This window comes from Nestor notabilis, unplaced genomic scaffold, assembly GCF_000696875.1.
Source record: "Nestor notabilis isolate BGI_N333 unplaced genomic scaffold, ASM69687v1 scaffold23277, whole genome shotgun sequence".
NCBI classification, from domain to species: Eukaryota; Metazoa; Chordata; class Aves; order Psittaciformes; family Psittacidae; genus Nestor; species Nestor notabilis.
In genome coordinates this window covers 1-27,617 of record NW_009937264.1, presented here as the reverse complement: position 1 = coordinate 27,617, position 27,617 = coordinate 1, and the positions used below count along the sequence as shown (strand labels likewise).

Here is a 27,617-nt window from a genome sequence, read left to right as displayed (position 1 = left end):
TTTCTTTTTATGTGTGTTGCTGTCCACCTCAGACTAGCAGTTTTTAAGGTGCAGAAGCATCTTTCAAATATATGCATCTAACTTAACAATCAAGTTCCACACACTAGTGTCACATGCTTTAAACTTACATCACCTGCCCATCAAAAGTTGTGTTAAATAACAGCACTAATTGAAACTGCATTATTCTTTAGAAATGGCAGCACTTTCAATTCATAGAACAAAGGGGTGCTTATGTGGTTCTTTATATTACTAGATATAATTTTATGAAGGAAAAGAAATGGAAAAAAAAAAACCCCAAACAAAACAAAACACATTTGAAAGAAGTTGCTGCACCTGCAAAAACACTCTTTAAGCTTACTATGAAATACAAAAAAGTGCACCCTTCTATATCTACATATAAAACATATTAGAAATAAAACTTGTGTAAAATGTTTGCTGTGCAAACTATAAAAACAGTCAGTCAGTCAGTTCATTCTTTTTCCTAAAGATTTTGTCACACTCTCTTGCTTCCTACTGCAGAGAATCGCTGTTATCCAAGACCAGCCCACTGATGTTTGTTGTTGAGAGATCTCCTCCATCATCTTCACCGCTGTCTACAGACTCATCCTCACTTTGCCCTGCCATCATAACCTGTTGAACAGCCAAAGTAGCACCATCGGATGACAAAGACTGAAGACTGTCTACATTCATGTTGACTGGAGCTGTAATTGTTACAACAGCACCTGGAGAAGCACAATTGCAGTACTTTAGTATCTTTTTTTGGTTTCCAATTCTAACTAATACATATTTACATATAATGGATTTTGTTTCTAATCAACAGGAAGAAAATCTAAGGAACTAAATGAAAATAAGGCTATATAAGTTGTCAAACACTTAAATATCAGGAAATCCCAGAATAAAGTTGGCTAGGAATAGCTGTGTTATCGACACCCATTACAACAATTCTCCAATCAAGTCATCACAAGACCATTTCTACAAAGTATTCCAGCTTAATTCACTACAGAAAAATGCAAGAGTTCATAGAGATTCACGGTGACTTAACCAGCACAGGCTGAAAGAAAAGTTACTACAAACTGCAAAGGAACAAAGCAGCAGACAGCAGGACAGAAAGGGTGGTCTTAAGTTTAAAGCAGTTATTTATCTTTTTTTTAAATTGAGTCTATTTGATCTGATGCTAAGGAAGTTACTTCAGGCAAAGTCTTTGTTACATTTCTCTGCTTCTCAGTGTTCAACTTGAAACATGAGGCATATATAGAATTGCAGATGCTTAGTCCCTCTACCAACAGTGAAAGGAATATGAACAGGATGGGGAGTCATGAAACTGAAACTGCAGTCCCATACTGCTAATCAAACAGAATGCTACTGATGTGCACACACATACTGAGAGAGTTTAGTTGTCCATCTAACCTTTGTTTCATAATTTTTGAAACAAAAGCAATTGTCTCTTCACATAAATTGTAATAAAATACCCCTCCAAAACACAGAAACTTTTTAAAGAGGTAAAAATGGACACATTTGTTATGTTTTTCCAGATTAAAAACATATCTATACCAAAATATCAAGAAGTTTCCTTCTCCTCAAGGGCATCAAACCCTTCATTTCTGTTTTACAAAGAAATTAACTTCATTATCTGTGGTTTAGCCAGTTCTCCTTACCATCTGACATTGTAAGCTCGTTAGATTGCTGCTGAGCAACTCCTGAGGCAATGGAGTCAGGCCAGAACCTCTGAACTGGTCGGTTCTGAGCCGTTTTCTTCTTTGTTTTTGGAGTTTCAGAACAACTGGAATCCAGCATTGGCTGAAGAATTCGCCTTCTAGCATTGATAAACCTAAACACAACCAAAGGCAAGCAGATTCATGAAGTGTGCAGGAGGGGTGGGGGAGGAACACAAAAATCTTTCTACCATGTAAAACTGCTCCTAGAACACTGGTATCTTTTGATTTTTGGTGAACTAGCTAAGAAAGTACTTTTATCGTTTTGCTGCTAGCAGCAATTTTTCCCCTACCTCAGAAGGGGAAATTCTCTAGACAGCATAACAGATGTGTATTTCAAGTCATTATTAAAAACTAAGCACCAGAAAACTTGCTGACAGCACAGCTCAGAAAGCTGATACTCCTCTCATTTAGAGTTCACCTAAAACGTAGCCCCTGCCTAACCTAGTTTGTTTGGTCTGGTTTCATTTACCTTCTTAAGCTCCTACATTACTTGTTTTATAGGCTTCCTGGCTTTCCAAGGCCTGATTCCTGATCCAGGAAACAACAGCAAACACTTTTCAGATCTTTCCCAATTCCTTTTCGTTCCCTGTTTTTCACTTGTTTACTTTAGCATGCTATTTGCTGCCCTTCCGCTTTCTGCTAGTGAAGAAGAACACACTTAAACCATGTCTCACTTAGCTACCAGCAGTTAAGTGAATCAATTCCAATGTAGCTAGCTGTGCCAAGCTGCTGTGACTGATGATAGCATCGCTTACTAAATCTGACAAAACACATCCAGGACCCATCTTTACCTCCAGTGGAAGGAAGTAAGGTGCAGCTAGCAGATCCACATGATGCAATGCAATGCTTTGTAGACATACTAGTTGGATCCCAGTACCAATAAAGCACCATTACTACTGTGTCACAGGGGCATAGTTATACTGTTTCACTTCTGGAACCAGTGTATTGCCACTACCTTGAGTATTTCTCTGCAGGCATACAGCCAGCATCGTCTTTGAAATCCGAGGAAGATCCCTGTTGGATTTAGCTGCAGTAATTTTAGGAACCAATACCACAAGCAGAATAGGAGGTATGTTGGCACCCTTGATTCTCTTTTCTTCAGGGCAAGTATATTATCTAAAACCTCTAGAGAGACATGCTACAACACAGTGAACCATGAACTAGAGTAGTTGGGGTAGTGACATTCTCCATTTGGACATCACTGCTCAGAGAACAGCATCCTTCTACTGAAGAGCAGAATGAGTATCTGTGGACAGTAACTTTTTTAACATTTGCAACCATGATTTCCAGAGAATATTTTTCAGAGCTTTAGGTCACTAGATGCCTTTAAACTTCAATTTCTTTACTTGCAGAAGAGACATGAGAGTACTCTTTCATCAATAGAAAAGAACGTAAATCCTTAATGTCGCAAAGTTTTCTGGAGTCCTTGTATAATCTAAATGGCAGAAGTTGTTATTATACATAACTATAAAAATAATATGCTTGTGTATAAGTGCATAATTCTTGTATTTTTATACGTATTTTGGAACATACGTAGAACAGTAAGTTCAAGTCCACATGTCCAAATTACACTCTTAACTACTTCTCTATGTTGCAAGCATGTGGAGACAATGACAGACCTTAAGTAAGAGATTCTGCGCTTACCAGTTGTTAACCTGGAGTAGTGTCAGATTTGTTTGTGCTGCAATCTGTTTCTTCTCATCCTCTGTTGGATATGGATGCTGAAAAGGACCAAAAAAAAAAAAAAAAAAAGAAAAAAGAAACGAAGGAAGAAAAAGAAAAGGCATAAGCTTGTTTCAACTCTTCAGCAAAAACGACTCCCTTATTACAACTGATTAAAGCTGCTAGATTAAGACCACCTGACTCATTAAAAACCAACCTTTAGAAACCTGTCAAACTTTTATAGATAAAGATAATTTAACAAAGAGCACTTTACTACACAAAGCTGATTTTATCCTTGAAAGTGATACCATTAAATTGCCGATGTGTAATTCAGAATAAAAAGCTCCTCATGGCCGACAGTCTTTATTAAACAGCGTGATCCCCAGGCAACACAGCATGTGATAAGATCTGATTAGTTATGCTGTCTAAAGGCAACATCGTATGAGAGTACTGACAAGCATTTTCTAGTTAAATAAAGCTGCTCTGAACTAAACAGATGAAGAGCATATGTAATGCAAGAACCGTACATGCAGTTCCCCTCTATCATTTGTCTGTTGTAAAATATTTGTAAAAGACAAAATATCAATCAACAAAACACTGTGATATAACTTGAGACCTATTTATCCTTTCAGGGATACGCAATGGAAAGACACTCTATAAAAAGCACGCTTGGTACAACTTAGAAGGATTGTTGGAAAGGAGATAAAGCCAGAAATTTTGACATTCTCCTCAAAAAAATGAAACAAACCACAAAACACAGATGGAACTATTTTTCCTTGTGCCATGAGCCAGGGTGAAGAGATCATTAAGTTGTCAACGTAATGAAATGAAGAAAGATCCTTTTTAACAATGTTTATTAAGATGATGAGGTACAAATGTAACATACTTATTAGAACAATAATAAAATCAACTCCAAATGACTTCAGGGAAAACTGAACTGAGATTACGCAAATGACACCAGAATAAATTCACCTTCTTTATGATGCAAAATCATAACAGACCACATAAAAGTTACATAAAAACCTGTGACTCCTGATCATGTTCAGTTCTTACCCCTATGTGCTGAAAAAGCCAAGATCTCATCACATTTGTGGCGTGCTTGGGAAGAACTCCTCTTTTATTTTTTGATGAGCCATCATCTTGATGCAAGATGCCTAGATCTTGGTTTAATTGCAACTGAAGCTGCACATACAATTTTAGAAGAAATAAAGCAGTTAACACAGTAATAGCAGTATTCTGTATCAATGTATGAATAACTCATAGAAGGAATGAAAAGAAATCAGGCTTGATGCATGCTGATTATAAAAAGCTACTTTATTTGCTAGGGAAGACTTACAAATAGTAGCTCTCCTACAGCAGCATTCCAAAATATCTTTATCCAGGGAGAATGCTGTATCAGATTTCCATGGTTTTCACATGTCATGTAACTTCTGTTTTAAGAAGTATAGCTGTTATCAGGTTATGTCTACGATCTTACTATGATACCAAATGTCGGTTTACTATAATTTATAATAAAATCCACCTATGTAGCACAACAGGTTAATGATCTTCTGTACTTATCTACACTACCCTAGGGATTGCCTTGTCACCCTATGCAGTCACTTGCACATGTGATGAGCAACTGAAAAACACAATACTGAATATATTTACTGTGTGCAAATACTAACAACGATGGACGCTGTAAAATAGTACTGATTTAAGACTTAAAGTAGAATTAATTATTATGCTAGAGTTACAAACTAAGATGTTGAAGAGTCTTCTAAAGAAATGCACATAAATCCTCAAAGAGCAAGAAGATATATATGGTAGAACCCCCAATACATTTTATAATGCTCTTACTATTTTCCTAAAGGTTCCTATTTCTTTCTCATTTTTGCTTTCTTTTTCACTTCCTATGGGTACATCAAATCATTTGCATATCAGTTATCTGAACATTAGGGATACATCATTAATGCTTATGCAGAGATAACAAGAAAGAGTAAATAAATTGCATAGAAGATTATATTTCAGACAATTATAATGGAAAATAAATCTAAACCAGTTTCTTCAGGCAATACAGAGCAATTTTTTCAAGCCTGTCATTACGTCTATGTGTTGAACGAAACAAATTTTAAACAAGGTTTAAGCTATCAAATTACAACAAATATTTGGAACATACTTTTTTTTTTCCAAAATAATGTTTTACATTTTAAATACTCTGCTTGTGTATGAAGGTTTTATAATGAACTCTGAATAGCTCTTCCCCTACCTCCACAGCATTCTGAAACACTGAAAAAGAATTTCAAAGATTTCCTATGGGTGACAAGGAAAACAGGTTTAAACCCGTAGGTGGGTTTGGAGACTCCTACTAACATCAAGAGTAGCCACAGATATATATAAGGTCAAGAACATTTGCTGTTTATAGGCTATAGGAATTATCTTCCCGTTAATTTTTTTTTTTAATTTTTCTATTGAGGAATAAAAAGCATTTTTCTTCAAAACCACTTCAGTCTAGGATAGTAATTTTACACATTCCTTTCTGAAAGGCATCTGAAGGACAGAATTCAAGGGAAGAATATAGGCAAGTACATATATGCTACTGCCAATGAAAAGAAGGCAAGGATATTCTAAGCATACTTTTTTTGGTGGAAGGTCAGAATAAGGAAAACGAGAAGACAGAGTCAGTGATTACCAACAGATTTTATACTGTGGAAATGGTAGCTCCTCATTCACACTTTTAATTGACTCCAGATTCCTGGAAGATTTATTTACCAGTTCCTGCTCCAAGAGAAAGCTATCAAGGTTTTCTGTAACTGAAGATGGTCTACTTTTCATGTTTCCTTTTCCTTAGTTATTTCTTCAAGCACTCCAGATCCAACCCTTAAGAGCCTCCCCAAAAAAGAGTGCTGGCCATTAGCTTTTAGGATATGATACAACAAGCCCAGTAGAAGTATCTCCTATAGTCTCATCTGAGATTTTTGAAGGTTTTATGGCAAAATGCTTCTCAGCATAAATAAATTCCAAAATACATACAGTTTCACAGTACTGGTGGTTGCCATCATGTTAAAAAGTCAAATTTCAGACAACAACAGCACCACACTGTTATGCAACACAGTGAAACTATCCAGCCATAAACCTAGCTCAACAATTATAGAAGTTTTAATCACTGAAAAAAGTGTCTCTCTAATTCGGGGGGGGGTGGTGGTGGTGTTTAGTTTGGGGAGGATGTTTGTTGGGTTTGGGGGTTTTTAGTAATTTTTTTTCCTTTTTTTTTTTTTTTTTTTAAATCCACATACACTTTTTACTGCCATCAGTAAAAAAAAGATACTTAACAGGTAGGAACTGTGATGACCTGTCACAGTAAGGCAGATCTGTCTGGGACTTTATGCCACCTTATACAACTTCTAATTCTTACGGCAGCGCTTGCATTAATTCTACATTAGTTACTATGTGTGTGTACACAGAGCTCATTCTGACAGTGTGTTAAATTTAAACCAAACCTCTTAAAACCAGTGAGATTTATTTGAATCCAGAATAGTATTCTGTGAAAGCACATGAAACAAACCTGAGAGTTCTGGATCCGAATAGTCCCAGGTGACAGTGCTTGTGTCACCACTTGACCTTGTGGAGTGACCACAGTGACTGGCTGGTACACTGTCCCTCCTTAATGCAAAACAGCGACAAAGATTATAGGAAAGTAAAAGCCCTTCAAATGTTATTCTCTTTAAACACACAGACACACCAGCACCGCAGACAATACAACAGTTTGATAATATATCAACTATTACCTTCTAGTAAGCAGGTAAGATATGCTTTTTGCTACACTACATTTTTAAATATGCACAAAAATCTGCACAAAATTTCATTATGTTTTCTTGCATTTTAGGCACTCTGAATCCATTTTCGAAGGAAAATGCCATGAGTATGGCTACAAAATAGTTCATAGTTTTGTTTTAGCTGAGCTAACTCTTCAGCCAACATAAGCCTCAACATCAATACCACACCTACATGTGTCAAGTGGTTAGAGTGGTCAGCTGGGTGACACCTCGATACTCAGGTCAACCAAGGTGACAGAAGCTTGGTGAATGCATAAAGGGTCCTGGACACCAAAGCCACAAAGCACATATTGTGTCTCAGGATAATATCTCTCCAAGTATATGCTATAGGAGTAGACTGCACTGCTTTGTTCCATTTGTAGTCAAGGTTTTTCTCTTTTTCTATTTTATCTTGTTTCTAAGCTCAGAAGCAAGATAAAACATTTCAGTTCAAACGTCATCTCCATACAATAGTAAAACAACTTGGACATCCAGGATTTCACAGACTTGTAGGTGTGGTTCCAAATTCCACAGGGCATATGACAGCTAACAAGTGCAGTATTTTAGGTAGAGCATGTTTTTGTCAAACAGAATTCTCTTTTTTTTTGGAAGGAGAACAAAAAAAAAAAGAAATAAAAAAAGAGTAAATGACTCCAGTCTCTGAAATGCCTTTTAACAAAAGTAGTGTTGCACAGAAAGATCTCTTAATATTATATTAGCACACATATAAATTAAACAAACATTCAGAAACATTAAGCAACTTAACTGTGTTATAACAACTTCGTAGGTATTAAAGTAAAAACACATTTTTAAAGTATTTGTGTGATTTTTGTAGCAACTATAAAAGAAAAATTAAGAGCAATGTGCCAGTTTTGCTTTACTCTGTCATACCTGCTACTGTTGCCATAGTTACGTTTCCCTGCTGCAATGCTGATGCTGGCACCATAATCCCTTGGGGACTGAGTGTGCCTGCAATGGCACTTGGAATTTGCTAGAAAAATAAAACAATTAATTGCTAGCATTTTTTTCTCTTTTTTTTTTGGGGGGGGGGGGAGATAAAGCATGCTTGTGTAATTTTGGCTGTAAAAATACATTTGGTGTTTAATCACAGGATTAACTTCAAAGAAAAGACTTTCATTAGAGGTTCATCATTACCTCCATTAATTTCTCATTATCACCAACCATCACCTTAGCAAACCCTCAAGAAAGCAACTGTTAGAAAAGACGTAAAACTAGCTTGGAGAAATTTTAGCAGAGAAATGATTCTAGGTATACAGATACTAAGAGAAATGGTTTCCAAAGGTACAAGGGAAAAGGGACAGATGAAATGAATCCTTGATGTTTTTATTACAAGCATCAAAGGTTTAGTATTTTAGTTATTACCTTAATTCCTGCAATTTCAAAATAACCTGTTAAGTATTCAAGTTGCCCAATATGTTTTATTCTGCTCAGCATAGTTCTTACTCAATCATGACTATGCAAACTATTATATATTCCTTAATATTGAATAATCTCTATTGTTACCAAATGGGAAATTCAGTTCCTCCCACCTCTATAGAAGACTGTAACAGATACACAAAAATCGTCTTCTAAAAAAGTTGCTTTTGTCTGATTTTAGACTCTCCTTTCCACACTTCCAGACACCAAAACCTAAGTAAGGAGTCCAGACAGTGCAGATTAAGTCACTGAGGCTTTTCAGGATACACAGCATGAAACGCATTAGCAAGTCAGAGAACAGTCATCCCTTAAGACTAGATATGTAGTAGGCACCCTGATGACAGGGCTTACTTTCCAGCATCCAACAGCAGAAGCATCAACCATAACATACTAACTGCTGTTAATTAGCTGTTGTCAATTTACTACAAAAGATGCAATTGGTTATTGCATTTAGGTAATGTCAACAACTAGGGTACGCATGTAAAAAAATGGGTACTGTTCATAACTGCAGTTACCCCAGGTGATATGCAATGATGTACCTCTACTATTGCAGCTACAACCCATCAGACATTGTCTATTTGTTCCAGAATACAGATGGTGCATAAAAAGCATCAGTCACCTCAATATTTTAATGAAGCAGACTAGACTAAGGAGACCTTCTTAACAAGCAATCTTTTTTCTTCTCCTTTGTTTATCCTGTTTCCTAGCTTTCTTCCAACAAAACAGAAAATCCAGGCTATTCTGAGTATTTCCATTTGCTGAACTGAGAGAAAATCATAAAAGGAAGACAGACCAAAAAAGTGACTCCATGCTTTGGCACATTTCAATAAATTTGTCCATCAGGCAGTGGCACACAAGGGTGCACAAGGAAAAATCACAGCTCTTTCTAGTCCTAATAACCAACTTTGAGAAAGCAAAAGAAACAGCAGAACCTCTGTTTGCAAACTAGTAGCAACAGAAGCGTAGTTATAACTTCCTAAGGAAATCTGAGCAAAAATACACATAACTGTTTGAAACATACCTGAGATTGCACAGGTGAATAAGGACTTCCAGGCTCTCCACTTAATAGAGTTTCGCTGTTCATTTTTGTCTTCAGGCAGGCAATGTAACGACTACAGAAATCCTTGCAGAGTTCATTAACCTTTTCTAGCTCAAGCAGATGGATACGTAGAACTTGGATTGCTTTTACCATCTAGGGAGAGAAGTGGGAAAAAAAAAAAAAGTAGAAAAAACCCCAACTGTTATTTAAAAAAAAAATTAATGTGGATTTAAGCAAATACTACTTTCCAGTAACAAAGACTATCCAATTAAAGCAATATTACTAATTGCTAAATGCTGACTAGAGTTCCCTAGCTCTGACCATTATGCTCCTGAAACGTGAAAGGATCATGTTTACATACAAAACCTGTATCCTTCCACTGCGTAAGTAAATTACTGTAAACAGGAAACAAAACACAACAACAATGTAACCTTTGTCTCTGTCACACTTGACTCATTAGGCAGACAGAGCATAGTTAAGGTGCACAAAGGTGTACATGGAGCACAAAATGAGCCTGCATGTCCACGTGATCTTTATCCCCATCATACAACTCTGGGTCATACACCACACAAGACTGAAAGTGAAGGTAAGTAATCCCATCCACACATACTATTTGGAAAGCATGGCTGAAACAGGTTTGGTAGGCAACAGTCGTCTCGAGCCTCGTATCAGAAATATCAGGTTCAGCTCCACATTACACCCTGACCCAAGAAAACCAAAAGCATACAGAAGAATCTGAGATACACTGAGAAGATCCCTTCCAGAATTTAGCATAAATATGTCACACAGATTGCTAGGGAGGCTAAAGGCCTACCATCTCACCTATAATAAAAACATAGTAATTTTTATTTTTATACAAAATTAGAATAAAGAGGTCCCAAAGTTTGTCACATTGTCCAAAAAGCTTGAAGTAATCAAACAGTTCTTTGGTCCTAGAGCTCTGAAGTTCCTCTGCAATTGTATGTCAAAGATTAACAACTCTGGGGTCAAATCTTGTAAAGAAAGGAGACTTTCTGAAACACAAACCATTAAATACAAAGCACTAAACCCAGTAACAAATCCATGTTTAAACAAAAATTGAAGTACAGGAGATAGGCACACGATGAGAATACTTATGATTCTTCTGTGAGAAAAACTCATAAGCTTGGATAGCTAATGGTATTACATACTGCATAAAAATAGCTTAGGTGATTGTAAGGGTCATGGCAGAAGATCAGCAGCTAAAACCAAATCCAGATGGTCTAAATTTTCATGAAGCAGTAGGAAATCCAGGACATTCAAATATGTACATAACACATTGGCAAAGTAATTATTTTTTATACAGCATGCTATCCCCAACATTTACTTGCTATGCTAGATCTCCAAGAAAAATATCCTTCAGTTTAATGAAACTGAACAGATTTTAATTTTGAAACACAGTGCAGAGCTTGCCTTTAGCATTATTTGGAAAAATTTGTCCTATGTGAAGGGCCAGAGCACTAAATCCAATGACTAGAAATGATAGCTTACTAAGCAATGCACTTATTACATTTCTTACTAAAGAAGGCAATTGGGAGCTGAAGGTGCCTGTGTTCAAAGCACATGAAGGAGATCAAGGCAGGCAAACATCTTGGTGTGCTCCCTTCTCCACCATGATGACTTTAGTTTTCATTGTGACAGATCTTTTCCCAGTTTTTTCCAGCAGAAGGTATTCCAGTAGTACTGCATTCATCCAGTGTAGACAATTGTATGTTAAAATGAACAAGAGTAAAAAAAAAAAAAAAAAAAAAAAGAAGTGCTAAAAAAAAGGGAAAGAAATCTAACCCTCTTATCCCTTCTTAGGGATAAAAAGAAAAAAAATAAACCAACATATATCTTCATAAGCACAGCTGCAGAAAAATCTGAGCTGGAGACTGGAGGCAGTTGATTCAAATTAAAATCTGGTAACTCATACAACCTATGACACCAAAAGTCTTCTAAATAGTAAGTGCAATGGCCTAGCACTGAGGTATATCTTCTACAATAGCCCTCAGCAGTGATGACTGTTTAAACTGTGTATAAGTACCTTAAACATAACCAAGTTAAACTCAGCAAATTTAACTAGGTTTTAACACAAAACAAAAAGGACATCTATGTTTAAAGATACTCTGCCTGTGTTTCAAAGACAAAAAAGTTTAAATTATAAAATTCATCATGTGTGGCACACCAACAAAGAGCACATACATTAGTGAATGCCTTAAACATTCAGCCTCAACTGAGGTAGCAGAAAAATATGCCTTTGGGCACATAGTATTTGACCATATTACTGATTAGTTTTGCTCAGTCAGGACGGTTTTTTTTTCCCCCTCTTAAACCAGAACCCATATTTATACTATCAATTTATCAGCATTTGTTCAGAGGAAAAATAAAAGTCCTTTCTTCAGCTTAGATTTAGTTTCAAATTGATGGTTGGTACTTCGAGTGAAAATTGAATGAAAGTCAAAACTAACCATAATCCAAGAATTAGTAACACTACCCAGGTTTCTGCAGAGCCACACACAGTCACACTACTCTTTCAGGAAGCTGCGCTACTGTGGTTAGGAAGGCAAACAAAACTTTGTAAATATGCCATACCTGTCACCAGGACTTATTTACTCATTTACAGCTATGCTAATTGTGGCCATATGGCTCCTGCTCTCTTGCAGCATGGGTGGACCAAACTTGGTTGTCAGAAGTTTACTTTTCCCTTGAAATATATTAAAAAAAAAAACAAACCCAAACAAATAAACAAAAAAAAGCACCCCCCCCAAAAAAAAACACCCCAAAAAACCCCCAACACCCCAAACCCAAAAATTCCTGATAAAATTATCCTTGTTGAACAAAGGTAATACAAATAAATGTTTCCAGACAGATCACAGCAGCAGTAATATTTCATTCCTATGGTCTTAAATTTCAAACCTTAAAAATCTACAACAACCATGAACAAATCTGCAACAGAACAATGAATTTTTATAACAAAACTGATTCAGCCTTGTCAGCTGTAGAAATAATCCTGGAGCATCATTTCCAGAGCAATGCATAAAGACAGAGTAACCATGATATATACGTATACTGTTAAAACTGTTCTATTTAAATAAAGGTAATAGTAAACTATTTAAGAGAAAAAATAAAAAAGTTACTGAAAAACTTTCAGTTCTTACTAAAATTGCTATCCAGAGCATAATCTCATATAAATTTATCATGTATTAATTTTGGAGACATCTTTAGCCCTAAAAATGCTTTAGATTGTGCCTGCATCCTGTCTTTTCAGTGCCTCAAGCACAGGGTGCAAAGGGCACAGAACACACTATGCACTTGGTCATAACCCCCGGATCACCTTTGTTTATTTAAAACATATACCCACAATTTTTTTTACAGATTTCAGGGCACATAACACAAGCACATAGGAAATACAGATGGAGATAAGATACATGAAAGAATCTCCATATACTGACAACTAATCTTCTCACTCAAACGGCTTCTCATTTGAAAAAAACAAAACAAAAAAAAAAAACCAACAAAAAAACCATGTACAACACACACACACACAAAAACAAACCAAAAAGCACCCCAGTTAAAATATGTACATTCACAACTACCTTACATTCCTGAGCAAATCCTTCTGAGGAAATTTAGGTCTTCAAGGGAAGAACACAAATTCTGGGGGAGGGGTATTTTGTTTTCATTTGATAGATCCTCTATTTTGGGTGCACAGCTATGAGGCATTGCTAGGAAAAGTATGATTAGAGGTTTATGAGACAGTTCTGCACATTACAATAGTAAGAACACTTCTCAGCAATGCAAAAGCATAGCTTGTTCAGTGAAGAATATCCAAATGACATCAGCTGGCCTCATCATCACTAACACTTTTCCTGACAGAACTAAAAATTCAACAGGATAGTCTTTGAGGGTACTGAACCAAAAATCCTTACCCCAAACGAAACAAAAAACTCAGGGGTCTTCAAAAAAGGCAGTGTCCTGTTCAAATACAAAAGTGAAAGTGTATTTAACACCCCTTGTTTTGTATTGTTTCCTGACTTGATAAAGCCATAAGCTATATGCTCTGACTTCACAGCTGGCCCTACTTTGTGTAGGAGTTTGGACCACTGCTCTTGAGCTTGTAATCTAACCCAAAATCATGCTATGGCCCTATGAATGTGGGAAAACGTAAAAAGCCACCTCTATACGGAAAGAGTTTACTCTGAACAGAAACTCTGAACAGAAGCTCTATAAGAGATAGGAACCATCCTGAGGCACCATGATGTTTCTGCAGTGGCTAGGTTAACAGTAAGCAACAAGGAAGTGTTATGTACTGAAAGACATTACGTAATTCGTGAAAGCTCTAAAAGTTATCTGCAAACACTCATGCTGAACAACTTCTTAGACATAGAGGAACCTGTCTGTGTAATTCCTAAGCACAAAAGGATACTAATGGAGAGCAAAGAGAAGTTGGTTCACTGGTTCATTCCAAGATCTGTTTTATTTGTGAAAATGAGATAGAGACGTCAAAGGGTAAGGAGCTTCAACAGATGATACTCCATATTATGGGGCTACAGCTGAGCATGCTTCCAGGAAGAAGCATGTTAAGAACCAACATCTGGTTCTTAACAGCAAACATCTCTCTTCTGGTACTGATGCTTGATATAAGGACTAAGCTGGATGCAACGTTACAATCCAAAAAGATATGGAGGAAGTAAAAGCTCAGAGGAAGGAAGTATGTTTCCAATCTAATAAACAAAACCTTAAAAATCTACAACATGAGGCCATGAAGGTTTCTGCAGAAACATTCAGCTTCCACTCCCCTTCCCACTGGGACTAGGATTTCAAAACAGGAGATCTGCAGCACTTCTTGCAGCTAATCAGTATTATCAAGTTCAGAGAAGATCAATGGAGACGTAAACAGCATGAGCTACCAAGAATCAGAAAAGAGAACTAACTTGCCGAAATCCAGAAGAAACCTACAGAAGGCATTCCAAAACATAGTTTAATTCTGGCTCAAATTACATGCTGTGCCATGCATATCTATAAAAGCTAAATATTTACTGCACAAAATCATAAACTTGTACCTATCTCTTTTACCCCTCCCTGAACAGTCTAACCTGTGTGGTTAGAAGTCAGTGAAGCCAGAAGTGAAAAGTTTCAAAGTTCTGTTTGTAGCCAACAGTTCTTGAAGATCAAACATGTAACTACTACAAAAAAGCCACTTTCTTTGTGTTTTCACTAGGGATGGACTGGAACTGCTGGGAGAGTTTCAGTCCAAAGACAACTACCTCTTCTGACTGGAAGATGAATCTGCATTAAAAGTAAAGACATACCTAGAATGTCAAGAAAGCATGCATCTCAGAGCAAGCTGGTAAAATCTGCCCAGGAGCTAGCACTAAAGCTTCTCAGTTTTCTTTCACCAGATCTAGAACTGAACTTTGCATTTTCCTGCAATATGCTCTTCCTAGGAAGGAAAAGAGGCGTTATTTACCTCTCAGACAAAGGAAGAGACAGTAATTGAAATGCCACACTTCAGGGATGCCATAACACAATTTTGTGGGGTTTTCAGTGCAGCAGGTTTTGAACACAAACATTGCCAATTCCATTACATGAATGTACGTATAGAAAAACAATAGGAACATAGCAAAATATCAAATAAAAATATGCTTAATCCAGGTCATTTCACAGAGTACCTTAAAAATTTGTCTAAGGTAAAAAATCTTTCCATAAGGAAGTGACATTTTTTCAACCTTTTTCCAAATTCTTCAAATCTCTTCTGAGAAATTCTCAGTCTTCTAAATATTCTGCAGCCTAATATCAAAGTTCTATCCCAGTCCAGACGCCATCATTATTTACAGAAATGTTCTCATTCGTTTCACTGCAAACACCCTACTTTGACAGTGTGCTTGACAAAGTCAGACTTGGGAAAGACGCTGCAAAAGTAAAAGGCCTAGTAATGCTCCTTCTGTGTTGGCCATTACCCTTGGCATGCCGTTTCAAGATGACCAACTGACAACTGTTGGAGTGGTTAACTAGAAAGAATGGAACCCCTCCATCTATATAATAAAAAAAAGGATTGAAACTTGATTTACAGGCCAAACTTAGCAATACACAGATATCCTTAAAATTAAGTTTCAGGTGAATGCTACTTTTATTTCCCAGTGCCGAACTCCTTTATACTACTAACGCAGGAAACCATCAATTAATTTAGAATGAAAACCATAATATCAAAGTAACAAGGTAATCTAGACTGTAGCTTACTAAGAGCTACTCAAGTTAGAAAAAAACCCACCCCATACACTGCTCTTAATGAACGTCCTTCCTAGTCAAACTGATCTAATGCCTGTGCAATCCAATTAACATTAGGTCATTCTCTGGATGAGAACTAAACTATTCCTTTGGAATATGCAGTGCATTTCAAATGAGCTTGCAATGTCAAACATTGCCAGGACTATAAGAGGCTCTACAGACAGTATCCGTGACCCTTTGCAATTTCTGGTGAAGGGTGTTGCCTAGTCAATTAGTCTATAGGTAGTATGGAGCCTGAAATGATATTCTGCTATTTTTGAGCCATTAGTTTAAGCTCAATCACAAAAAACTGTGTAATTGAATTCTACATGCCATTTCCAAAATAAGTAAAAGGAAAAAAAACCCAAACCAGCTGAATTGGAGGCCAATTATCTTACTGTACGCAGGTCTGTGACTTTTTGGACAGCACTTGAATTTGGCTCTTTATAGTACTATAATGTTCAATTCACCTTAGTTTAGCTCTAGCTCCAAGCTGAATGATTATTCTGGAGCAAGCATTTACATCTTATTTGTTTGACTCTGCTGGAGTCAGGTTAGAGCACAGGTGGAAAGCAACTGGTTGTCTGGCCTAACTGCTCTACCCTTCTGGCTCATTCCAGTTAGCAGTCTGCACTACCTTCTCCTTTCAAAGGGATGGTTGACTTATACTGGAGTTAAAAAGGAAGAACAGCAAGAACAGAAGATACAACAACAGTGCACAATATTAGAATCCCTCTCTACTAAAAAGAGATTTGAAATGTATATAAAAATGTATACATTCATGTGACACGTGGCAGAAAAAACTACCCAGCTACAGCATTCTCTGTGCAAGCACCAATATTTCAAGCTGAAAACCATACTAGCTATTCCACGACTTGAGAGAAACTCTTCTGATCTTATTGCCCCTGACAAAATGAACAGCCTGTCTGAACATCAGCTGCTCAGATAGCCTTCAGGACAGGCAGAGGAGAAGTTGCACTCAAATTTCATTTGGTATCTAGTAATAGAAAGTCATAGCTAACAGTATGACTACAGAACAGGAGTTCAATGCCAAAGATTTTTGATTTTGCAATGTGGTTCCATTTTAAGATAGTACTGACCTCAGCAGCCATGGAATACAAGACATAAACAAATACTTCCTCATCCATCTCGAGTAAAATCAGCCAGGTCCATGCAGCCCAAAGGTGAATACCACATAAACCAAGAGACTTTGTCACTGGTAAAGTCACAAACAGATCAATAGGCAGGAACGACTATTTGAACACAGCAGACCCATCTACAACCAAAGCAAACTTGATCTGAGACAATTCTTGTGTACAACCAAAAGTGTTGAGAAACCAATCTCTGAAGGTTCACAGAAACCACAAAATAGCTTTGAGATTGTTTAATCCACCCCCCTTGCTTAAAGCAAGGTCAATTAGGGCAGGTTGCTCAGGGCCATGTCCAGTTGGGTTTCTACTGTCTCCAAGGATGGAGACTCCACAAACTCTCTGGACAACCTGCTCCAGCATTCAATCACCCTTACAGTAAAAGTGTGAAGCTTCCTGTATTTCAGTTTATGCCCGTTTCCTCTTGCCCTTTCACTGGGTGTCAATGAGAAGAGTCACACAGTCTGTCTTCTTTATTTCTTCATTATGTATTAAGATACACTGGTATCTCCCCAAACCTTCACTGATGCAGGCTAAACAGTCTTAGCTTGCTGAGCCTCTCTTCCTTCATGAGAGATGCTCTAGTTCCCGATCATCTTTTTGGTCCTTTGCTGGACTCATTCCAGTATGTGTATCTTACGCCCAATAGTGGGGAGCCCAGAACTGTACCCAGCACTCCAGACGTGTCTCACTAGTGCAAAGCAAACAGAAAGAATCATGTTCTTTGACCTGCTGACAACTCTTTCTAACACAGCCCAAGTATGTTAAATTTCTTTACCACAAGGATGTACTGCTGTGTCATATTTGGCTTGGTGTCCACCAGGACTGTGAGGTCCCTTTCCGTGAAACTGCTTTCCAGCTGGATGGCCCCCAAAGTGTACCAGTGCAAGGGGTTACTTCTGCCTAGTACAGGACTTGATACATCTCTTCCTTGAACTCCATGAGATTCCTGTTTGCCTATTTCAAAGAGCAACAAAGTACCTCTGAATGATGGCACAGTCATCAGCCACTCTGCCCAGTTTTGCAACATCTACAAAGTTGCCAAAGGTACACTCTGTCCTATCATCCAGGACATTGCTGAAGATGTTGAACAGTATTGGTTTTGTCTTAGTCTCTGCAGTACACCACTTACAACTAGCCTTCAACCGCTTTTCATGCTGCTGACCACAATCCTTTGAGCCCAGTAGTTCACAGAGGTTTCAGTCCATCTCACTGTTTGTTTATCTATGTTCTATCAGTTTGTCTATACACTTGACACTTTAAAATTGATTTGCAGAGTCAACCTGGCTATGGCAAGCATATGTTTCTATCTGTCTCTAATACAATGCCTAAGCCAATTTAGAATGGGAAACAACTGTGAAGGGCCCAGTGTAAGTTTATGGATAAGAGGGGGGAAAAATAGTCAGAACAACCTAAAAAAAAAAAAAAATGTTTCTCAGCATTAACAGAAAGAAGAATCTTTCATAGGAAGAAAAATTTGAGGAGAAATCATAAGCACCAGTTGAGATCAGAAGTTAGGAAGAAGAGGCAACAGTGACAATTGTTTCAGAAATAAAAGAAACAGTTTATACTTACCAAATTATCAGTTTCTGGATCCTCACAGAAAAAGGGTTTTCCTTCTTTCTCCTGCTTCCTTACGAAGTTTTCAATATCTACATCAAAACTAGCAGAAGTTGTGCCTTCTGAGCCTTGTGTAGACTGTTCACATTTTTCAAATAACAGTGCTAATAGGGGAAATAGTGGGTGCCTAGAATAAAAGTTAAAATACATGAATAAGTATTTTCACTTATGTGTACACCACTGAAAAGAAAGAGATCTAGCTCATGTAATGTACAGTCATTCGTGTAAGAAACAGAAAGACAAGTCTCAGAAGAGACCGCATAGAACACCACTAGCTATAGAAAAACATGATAAAAGTTTGGGTTGGTTGGTTGGTGGTTTTTTTTTTTTTTTCCATTTCGATTTAACTACACATTCTAGAGGCAAATAAAGCAGTAAAATATGAATACTTAAATAAAGAGAACAATCGCAAGCCAAGAAGATAAGACATAATATTTAATACACTATAATTGAGTGGCAAGAAATACATTAATACAGTTGATTAGAAATGAGGATTAGGATTTTAAACTAGGATGAATGTAGATCTAAATTATGAAATAAACCGACAAAAATAATTTATTCTTCAATGTTGGCCATACTTAAACATCACAAATAACTTTACAGCCTGGATACTATTCTTAGTACTGTAGTCAGAAGCCTCCTATGAAATCATGCTCAGAGCAAAAGATGATTTTTTTAGCACAAGTCTGAAAATGAGTGGATACATCTTCCTGCTTCAGGTTTTTAGTTAGGATTTTTTTTTTATGTGCAAACCATTAATACTCATGTCTTTATAAAGCACTTAAAGTGAGATAACACTTAACCTCATCAAAACTAAGCATATTGCTTAACACAGCAGTTAATATGGGAAATCTCAAATTAGTGTATTTATACTTCAACATTTAATCCAGTTTGAACTAATTACTGGGCAATAGATTGTTATCCCTAAAAAGAGTAAAGACTGACCTAATTACAACAACAACAAAAAAAAAATAATCTCACATGAAAGATTAAAACCTACAGGATAACAAATAGTGACCACAGTTCAAAAGTCTGAGTAGACTGCTAAATTTCACTTGTGCTTTAAAGGCAGCCACCCTTAGAATATCCTTTAAAACTATACCAAAACTGAACAAGCCCACAATAAAGGGAAGGTTTTTTTCTTGGCTGAAGACTCACAGTGAAGCGAATTTGATCTAATTCTTTCCCTGCAAACTACTGAGACAGCTAATTTATTAAAAAAGCTATTTATTAAAAAACTAAAAAACTCTTCTATTCTTTACCGTTCAAAAGACAGAACACAAGTCCATTACTACCTGTAAATGGCCTGTTTGTCTGCATCCATTGGAGTTTGAGATTCTACAGGGGCAGGACTCACCCCTTCTGCATCAGTATCTTGTTCAGTTTTTAATTCTGTTACTACTTGCATCTGTAGAAAAAGAGTAATTTGTAAGTAAGCCTGAATGCTTGATGCAAAATAAGTGTATTGTTTTCTAGCAAAATAGCAATGCAAAGGGCTACTACATCGTCAGAAGGTTGTTATGACTTGGCAGCTGCACAAAAAGCTGCAGTGGTAACAAAACCCCTCGTTTAATCCTTGACACTTTTTGATGGGAGGTTAAAGGTCACTTCAAGTTTCAACACTCAGCTTTAAAATGGGAATGACAGATATCAGTAAACTCTTAAGGCATTTGGCTCCAAAGTGGCTATCTTTGGAATACAGGCTACAGTACATTGTTCAAAAAGAATCATGGGGATGTCTGCATAAAAATCCTTTAGGATGAAAACAGCAGAAAGGTAAGTTTCTACTCTTTGTCTTTCTTTCTTATTTCTTACTGTACAACGTATCAGGATACTGAAGAAAAGAGATTCTGAAGTGTCCCTTGTCCATTAAAATGCATATTTTCTTACAAAGAACTGAAATATTCTGTGTATTCTGTGTCTCTCCAATCTTCAGAAGCATAACCTCCCCTGACCTTTACCACTTAAATTTACATATTGTAATTACCAATTATTTTGGGAATATCAAGTTACTGGAGAAGACAGCAGTAACTGCTTCTATAAATCCATTTAACAAGTTACACAATCTCCCACCACAGGAAAAACAACATAGAGCCACAGCTTCTACTGACTACCTCCAAAATTGCAGTACATGGCAGGTAATGCCTTTGAGGTACTTCGAACGTGTGATTTTTCTATCACCTCCAGTTAAGTATCTTTCAGACTAACAGGTCTTAAAGGAACCTGACCTATGAAAGTCATTGCCAACCCAGACTCCTTGGTTTTCTCCTATTGGAGCACTGGAAACATTTGTACAAAGATGTCCCCACAATCATTTTTTTACTTTAACCCTAGCAAGTTCTGTCTCAAGTAGAGGACAGACACTGTTACGGATATCACCAGGGAGACAGAATTGACACCTGCAAAAAGGAAATGTACAGAATGCAATCCTCTGGCCTCCTTCCCTATGAGATGGAATATGTATCACATCACTTACAGAAACCCTCCAGGAGGAGGGCTGGCCTCCAGAAACTATTAGAGAACCCGACTCCAGCAGAATTGAGAACCAAAAGGTGATGCCAAGCCATCACCTCACACAATCAGAAAATGAGAAAATGCCAGCATATCCTACCCAACAGAGCAGCTTGCCTTGCAAAGTGGTTCCTCATCAAGCATCGATAATTTCTAAGCCAGAATGCTTGCAAAAAAGATGCAACTAATGGACAAATTTCTTGGCTAATGACACAAAGGAGGAGCAAAATAAAGGGGATGACTCATACAAGCGATTATAAATGTTGAGCCATACATCTGCAGAGTTTGAAGGGAGACAGCATGTTCAATTAGAAGGAGGAAATAGCTCACTTAAAACTTCAATCTATTTTCTGTGGGCCATTTCCAAACTACAAAAGCAGCAGGCACCCAAATTACCTGCCCAGGTCACCCAGAGCTTAAAATACAAAACAAATAGAAACAAAATGCTCTCTACTAATCCATTCTTTACAAAAAGATTTATTACTTTCATTGACGTTTTGTCACAGGATGACAATGGGGAATAAAGTAAAAGATGTAAAGTAGGTGAGAAAAGAGAGAGAAATTAGAATTGCAATAAAAGAAGCAAACAACAACAAAAATCAATAATCCCAGATTGCATTCAGGTAAACACATTTTTATAAGACAGGGGAAAAGTTGCTTTTTTTTTTCTTCTGACTGTTCACCACTGTTGCCATCTGCTGACAGAAGTACTTGTATTTACTGCTTAAGGCTGACACATAGTAATGTAGAAAAGGGTCTTCAGCGTACAGGTCAATTCATTACTTGTCTCCAATTAATGGTGTTTCAATTTAGCAATTCAAATAGTTGCAATATACAGCTTGTTGTATAAAAAAGAAATAACATAGCAAGACATATTAGAGTATGTTTCCTTATTCTAGCTGTTTGTTAATATAACTAAGAAGCCCACTGACCAGATTCCTAATTAGCTATTGTTATCAGTAACTTCATTAAAATTAATTCAAGTATTTTACCAGTTTTCAGCCTGAAGCATAATTGCATCAATTTAAGTATAGTCAAAGTAGCATATAATTCTAGGTAACTAAATTTATCCTTCACTTGCTCAAGGCCAACAAATCTATGACTGCATCAATGTAATCTATGTATTGTAACCACAGACACATAAGAACACCAAAATGTCATATACAAAGTATTACAGATGCCCATTTGACTTTCCTAATAGGAACATTACAGCACACAAGTGATGTAGAGCAGATTTAGAAGAAAACTCCTTATCTAACCATTCTTCCACAAGTTAATCAAAGTCATGCAAAGATTAGCAAAGCTGTTAATAAGTATCCAAGTACTAAATAGCTGCTTATCACTTTAAAGATGTTGTTATACAAACAAGAAGAGATACTTAAAACAATGCCAAAGCAGGCATTAAGGAAGAAGTCACTACTTTCTTCTTGCTCACTGTATTTAGTTCATAGAGAAAGAAAACCACACCTACCTGTTGTCCATCTTGATAGTTGTCTATACTTAATGTCTGTGTTGCCATCATGGTTAATAATACGTGAATTATGTCAAATCATCATAAGTATGAACAAATATTCTAAAAAAAAAAAAAAAAAAAAAAAAAAAAGAAAAAAAAAAGAAAAAAAAAAGAAAAAGGAGAGCGCCAGTTATAAAAGTGACAACTTAGAATCCAGCTATAAAAAATAAAAATATAAAGGTTTCTGCACACCTCCCCCCAAAAATCTGTGAGTCTGACAATGATAGTTATGTATGTATTCTTCAGTGGCAGGGAGGGAAGATGGTGATCCAAGTTGGAAAATGCTTCAACATTTCACCAGCAAAAAGTTTCTTGTATAATTTTATATTTTAGCATAAGATTTTTAATAAGTGGCTGCAGTTCTTTTACAAACTTTTACAAATTCATTTTTGCGCTACTTACTTAACTTATTCTAAGGTAATACAGAAAAATCTAGGAAAGAGAAAAGATTTACATTTCTGTGTTTTGAGAAGACTAACAAGACATTGAGCATTATTGTAACTGAGATAATAATAGACTAAAAATGATGAACCAAATGTAAAAAGTATTAAGGAATACCTTATTTACTTATTGGAATCCCTATTCTAAAGTTAAGACCTGAAATTACTTTTAGAAACCAAAGTCTCAAATCCCTTCTAACATCAGCCATTTAAGGCTCAACAAAGAATGGAACAATATCTAACAACTTTTAAACAACTGGGCCTATGTAACTAAATAGTTTCAAAAGTGACTTAGGAATTCAGAAGTCCCATTTTCATAGACACTTGATACTTTGGGAAATACTATTTTTAATAGGATAACAAAAGTAATTTTATGCATGTTATTCTCTCTAAGCATTAGCTAGAGTTTGGTGCTCAAATAAGTTAAACACTTTTTTGAGTTAGACATTGAGTAATAAAAAAGAAATTAGCATAGCACATAGAGTTTATTCACCATATTACTAATTTACATTTCATTTTCTTGTCAGATTAGCAGCCACTACAACTGAAATCACCTCATTCAGTAAGATCTTACCATTAAATATTACCGCAGAACTCAATTTACCTTGACATGTAGGAGTCCTAATGTTTAGCTACTATAAAAAAATACTCATATTAAAAAAGAAGACAGAGCTCATGTCTTGAAAAAGATTACATCCAGGTATTAATTCCAGGTTTTCTGCTCTCTTCCACTTATGTCCGTATCAAAGAACTAAGTTTCAGAATTCTCAACAGTTTCAGATCTGAAACAAAACCTTTTTTCTTTGTAATGTGTTCAATCACTACAATTTTTTCAACTATTTTTAAACCTTTCCTTCACTACTGCATACTACTAAAGTACATGACCATTTTGAATAGCAGCGTTTACGTTTCTGGATATTTTCCCCCACAGATAATAGTCTCAAGTAAATGTTTCATTTAGGGAACACAAGAAATTTCAGGATCCTCTTTAACAGTTCCAAGCACAGAGACAAACCTAACTTCTTAGGACAAACCTCAAGCCTTGCTGTGCATCAAGTTCTACTCAAAGTGCAATTCCTAGGCGTTATTTATTTATTCATTCATAGATTTATAATTCTTTAATCAGCTTTGAAGATCAGAGAAGGTCACCAGGATGACGTAAACATGACTTTGTCTAAAAACGAGGTTATTGACTTTCACTCACTCATGTGTAAAATGGAGCTGTTACTCTTTGGGAGGCTATGCCCTTTTATACATGCAAAAGCATCTTGGGAACCACAAATATGAGCAGACAACAGATCTTGGTTCTGGCACTGGGTCATGTGCTTGCAGAGTTGAACAAGTTGCTATCTGCAGACAATGTGCACATAACATCTGAAGTAGTTTGTGGAATACTAGCTAAAAGGTATGCTACAGTTTGGGAACTCCTGTGCTAAAGTATACTTTTCTTAGGAATATGATTTACAGAGTGAAAGAGTAAAGACTGTGTTCAGAGTTTTCCTAACAGTGCTAAGGAAAGTATTTTCTGGTTCTAGTTTGTCTGTCTTTATGGAACATCAGTAGTTCTTTCTTCGAAACTCCAAAACCATTACTGATTTCTTCACAAAAAAGGAATGACATACATCCACTCACTGATAGAAGTACTTCAGATTTTTTGTTTTAAATATAGTTATGAATCATTTAATGTTAATTTTATCTTACTTGCTGTGGCAAATACTGATTTATCTTTCAAAATACTTTAAGGGGGTACATTGTGAAACATTAGCCCTGTAAGCATTTGGTTTACATTTAAACATTTATTTTCTTTCAAAAATGGTAGCTTGCAACCGGGGCATTAGCATCTTTCTACATGCATAGAATGAATGGGCGCATACAAAATGCTGCTTTTCTTCCTTCTTAAAAGCACGTATTTAATTTCTGTGATATCCAAAGGACAGATCAGACTACCCTCAAAATAAAAGCAGAAGAGATCAGCAGCAACAACAACAACAACAAAAAAAGTAAACACTATTTACACTATTTATAATTCTTTTAGAAGCTGAAGAACTTCCTTACAAAATGTGGGTAAAGCAATTGTTTGGCTGTGGGAGAAAGATGAAGTTCTTAGTCAGAATTGAGGAAATAAGAGGTAAAACAGTCATGGAAGAGAAAGAATGTCTTAAGACTTAGCAAGGATGCGAGATCACATTAGTGACACAAAAAGCAACAAAAAGAGGGAAGCAACAAAGGTAACACATGTAAATTGGTGAAGACAATAGGACATTGCAAGAATTGCTGGAGAATCTGACAAGCTGCATCAATCCTTCCTTACAGATTTCCATAAGGAAAAGACATCCCACATCTGGATGTCCCCCAGGCCACACAAAGAAAGAAAGAGCTAGAGCCATAGATTATTTCATCAAGAAGGACTTTTTGCCCTATTCTCACCCAGGGGAGCAGCTGAAAAGAATTCTACATGGATATATCCTTTATTTCCTGTAAAAGCTTAACCTCTGACTTATAATTACAGTAGAAGATTAAGCTATTAGGCAAGATAGCAACTGATGAGATTTAGTGAAGACAACTACTGCAAATCAAGAAGAACAAATTGAGCTAATCACATACTTAAATTGAGGCAATTAACTATGGAATTACTTTGGTTCACTAAAGAGAAACATCTCCTCATTACCCAGTAGTGGTAAGAAACAAACTACATTAAACTTTAGGAAAAATAACTGAAAAGGTATTTACACATTCGGCTTTTGTAACCTAATTCAGGCTATGGCACCCAGTTCTAGTTAACAGATACACAGCCTAAGCAGATGTTCATTCTGCAAGCAATGATGCTAGATGAAGCTGGTATCACTCCCAGATGTTTATCAGTGCCACCCTGCCAGAGCTAATTACTTCCACAGCTCTACCACTGTGCTCACAGAACATGTGAATCATTTCTGATCCGTTTTACACAAAGTCAGCTAGGCTAGTTCAACCCACTGTTAAAGGTGGCCGTGATGTAAACCAGCTGACTTTGAAGCATATTCCTGTGCACTTATACAACAGCTTTTGGCTGACCTATTAGTGTGGTAATTTCTGGCTCATGTGTGGCAATTATCAACTCACAGCAGGACCATCTTTAACCAGCACAGCTATACCCCATACTATATGGCCTACGGTATCTGAAGCAAGCCTAAGAACAATGATTTCTAGACAACTTAGCTTTAAAAATGCCAATTATTTTTTGTTAAAGAAATCGAGAGTAAACAAGAGTAGAAGGAAAACTGCATATGCGTTATAGTCAAAGAGTTACAAATAACAAAAATAACCCAAGGGTGAGAAAGTGAGCCAGCCTGGTTCATGCAGAACAGAATTAACTCCGATTCTATTTATTTTGAAAACAAAGTGTGAGGAAAACCCAAGGAAATGTTTAAGGTCACGTAAACTGGAAGCTGATGCACAAACTGCAAACAGAAACTCCACTGATATCTGTGGCAAAAAGGAATTCATAAAAGCATCGTGTTCTGCAAAACAAAGCAAAATGGAAAAAAAAATCAAGTCCTTAATAAAAATAATTATGATGGTAAAATGTAGAGTAGAAAGGAAGCTAAATTAAGAGGGATAATCGTAATTAGAAAAGTGGAGACTGTGCAAGTTACGGAGTATCAAAGAGAAGAGATTAACGGTGAGATGAAACACGTACACGAAGTGGTAACTTTAACATACATCACTCCTCACTTGCTCTACTTACTCCTTCATAATTAAGAGCGAAGGGACCACCCAGTAACGTTAACATAAGGTAAAAGCAAACTGTTGGAGTTCAGTAATATCATTTTTAACATATACAAGCTACAACAGATGTTTGTAAGAGATATAAATAGTTATGCTTCAGGGTATAAACTAACCACTAACTGTCTTCAGGTTGTGAAGAAACTACCTACCAGACTTGTTAATAAGCAATCGTTCCTTCTAATTTTCCCCTATACATGTTCCTTTGAAGTCCTTCAGAGAGAAATGGATGACTGGCAGATTCAGCTATTTGTTCATTCTTATGCATTTGTTCATTCATTGCTCTGTAACATACACCCTTATATTCACAGACAAAGTTAAAAAGATCAAAACAGTAAGCCTGTTTGACACATTAAAAGTATCTAGAACCGGCTTTGCTTCTTGCTTCCAGGTCACACTGCTTTTTTAATGGAGATAAAATACTGGCAGTAAGAAAGCTGCTCACCCCTTTCCTTCAATGGGTTGAAGACTACATTATCTTGTTCCAGTAGAGTGATCCCACTGATGTACAACGTAGAGGACAGAAACCTAAAAACCAACAGAGAAATATTCAGGAGACAACTACATAGCACATACTTTCTGAGACTGAATATGACCGAAGAAAGTATTTTGGTTTATTATCTCCAAGTTTAAACTGACAGGCCTTTTTTTTTAATTTTGTTCGTTTGTTTGCATGTTTTGCAAATTTGGAGGTTTTTTTGGGTTGGCT

At 36.5% G+C, this 27,617-nt stretch overlaps 1 protein-coding gene across 1 annotated transcript; it reads right to left on the bottom strand.

The window, feature by feature from the left end:
* PKNOX1 (PBX/knotted 1 homeobox 1) lies at window positions 1-27,438 on the bottom strand. Its single transcript, XM_010018747.1, has 11 exons — window positions 27,354-27,438; window positions 22,665-22,766; window positions 19,978-20,090; window positions 18,638-18,809; window positions 9,630-9,800; window positions 8,063-8,162; window positions 6,922-7,019; window positions 4,431-4,559; window positions 3,360-3,436; window positions 1,656-1,828; window positions 1-722 (listed from the first exon to the last, which is right to left on the bottom strand). Exons 2-11 carry the CDS (start codon window positions 22,713-22,715, stop codon window positions 511-513), a joined length of 1,296 nt encoding a protein of 431 aa, XP_010017049.1. The 5' UTR covers window positions 22,716-22,766; window positions 27,354-27,438; the 3' UTR covers window positions 1-510.
* Window positions 27,439-27,617: the final 179 nt, after the last annotated feature.

What these genes read in the sequence shown, in the direction of transcription:
- PKNOX1 (XM_010018747.1), bottom strand. Translation starts at nt 22,715, where the DNA reads ATGATGGCAACACAGACATTAAGTATAGACAACTATCAAGATGGACAA. An exon ending in AACTATGGCAACAGTAGCAG is followed by an intron (nt 7,020 to 8,062) that starts GTATGACAGAGT and finishes TTTTGCATTAAG; the next exon opens with GAGGGACAGTGTACCAGCCA. An exon ending in TTCGGATCCAGAACTCTCAG is followed by an intron (nt 4,560 to 6,921) that starts GTTTGTTTCATG and finishes TTGTATGTGCAG; the next exon opens with CTTCAGTTGCAATTAAACCA.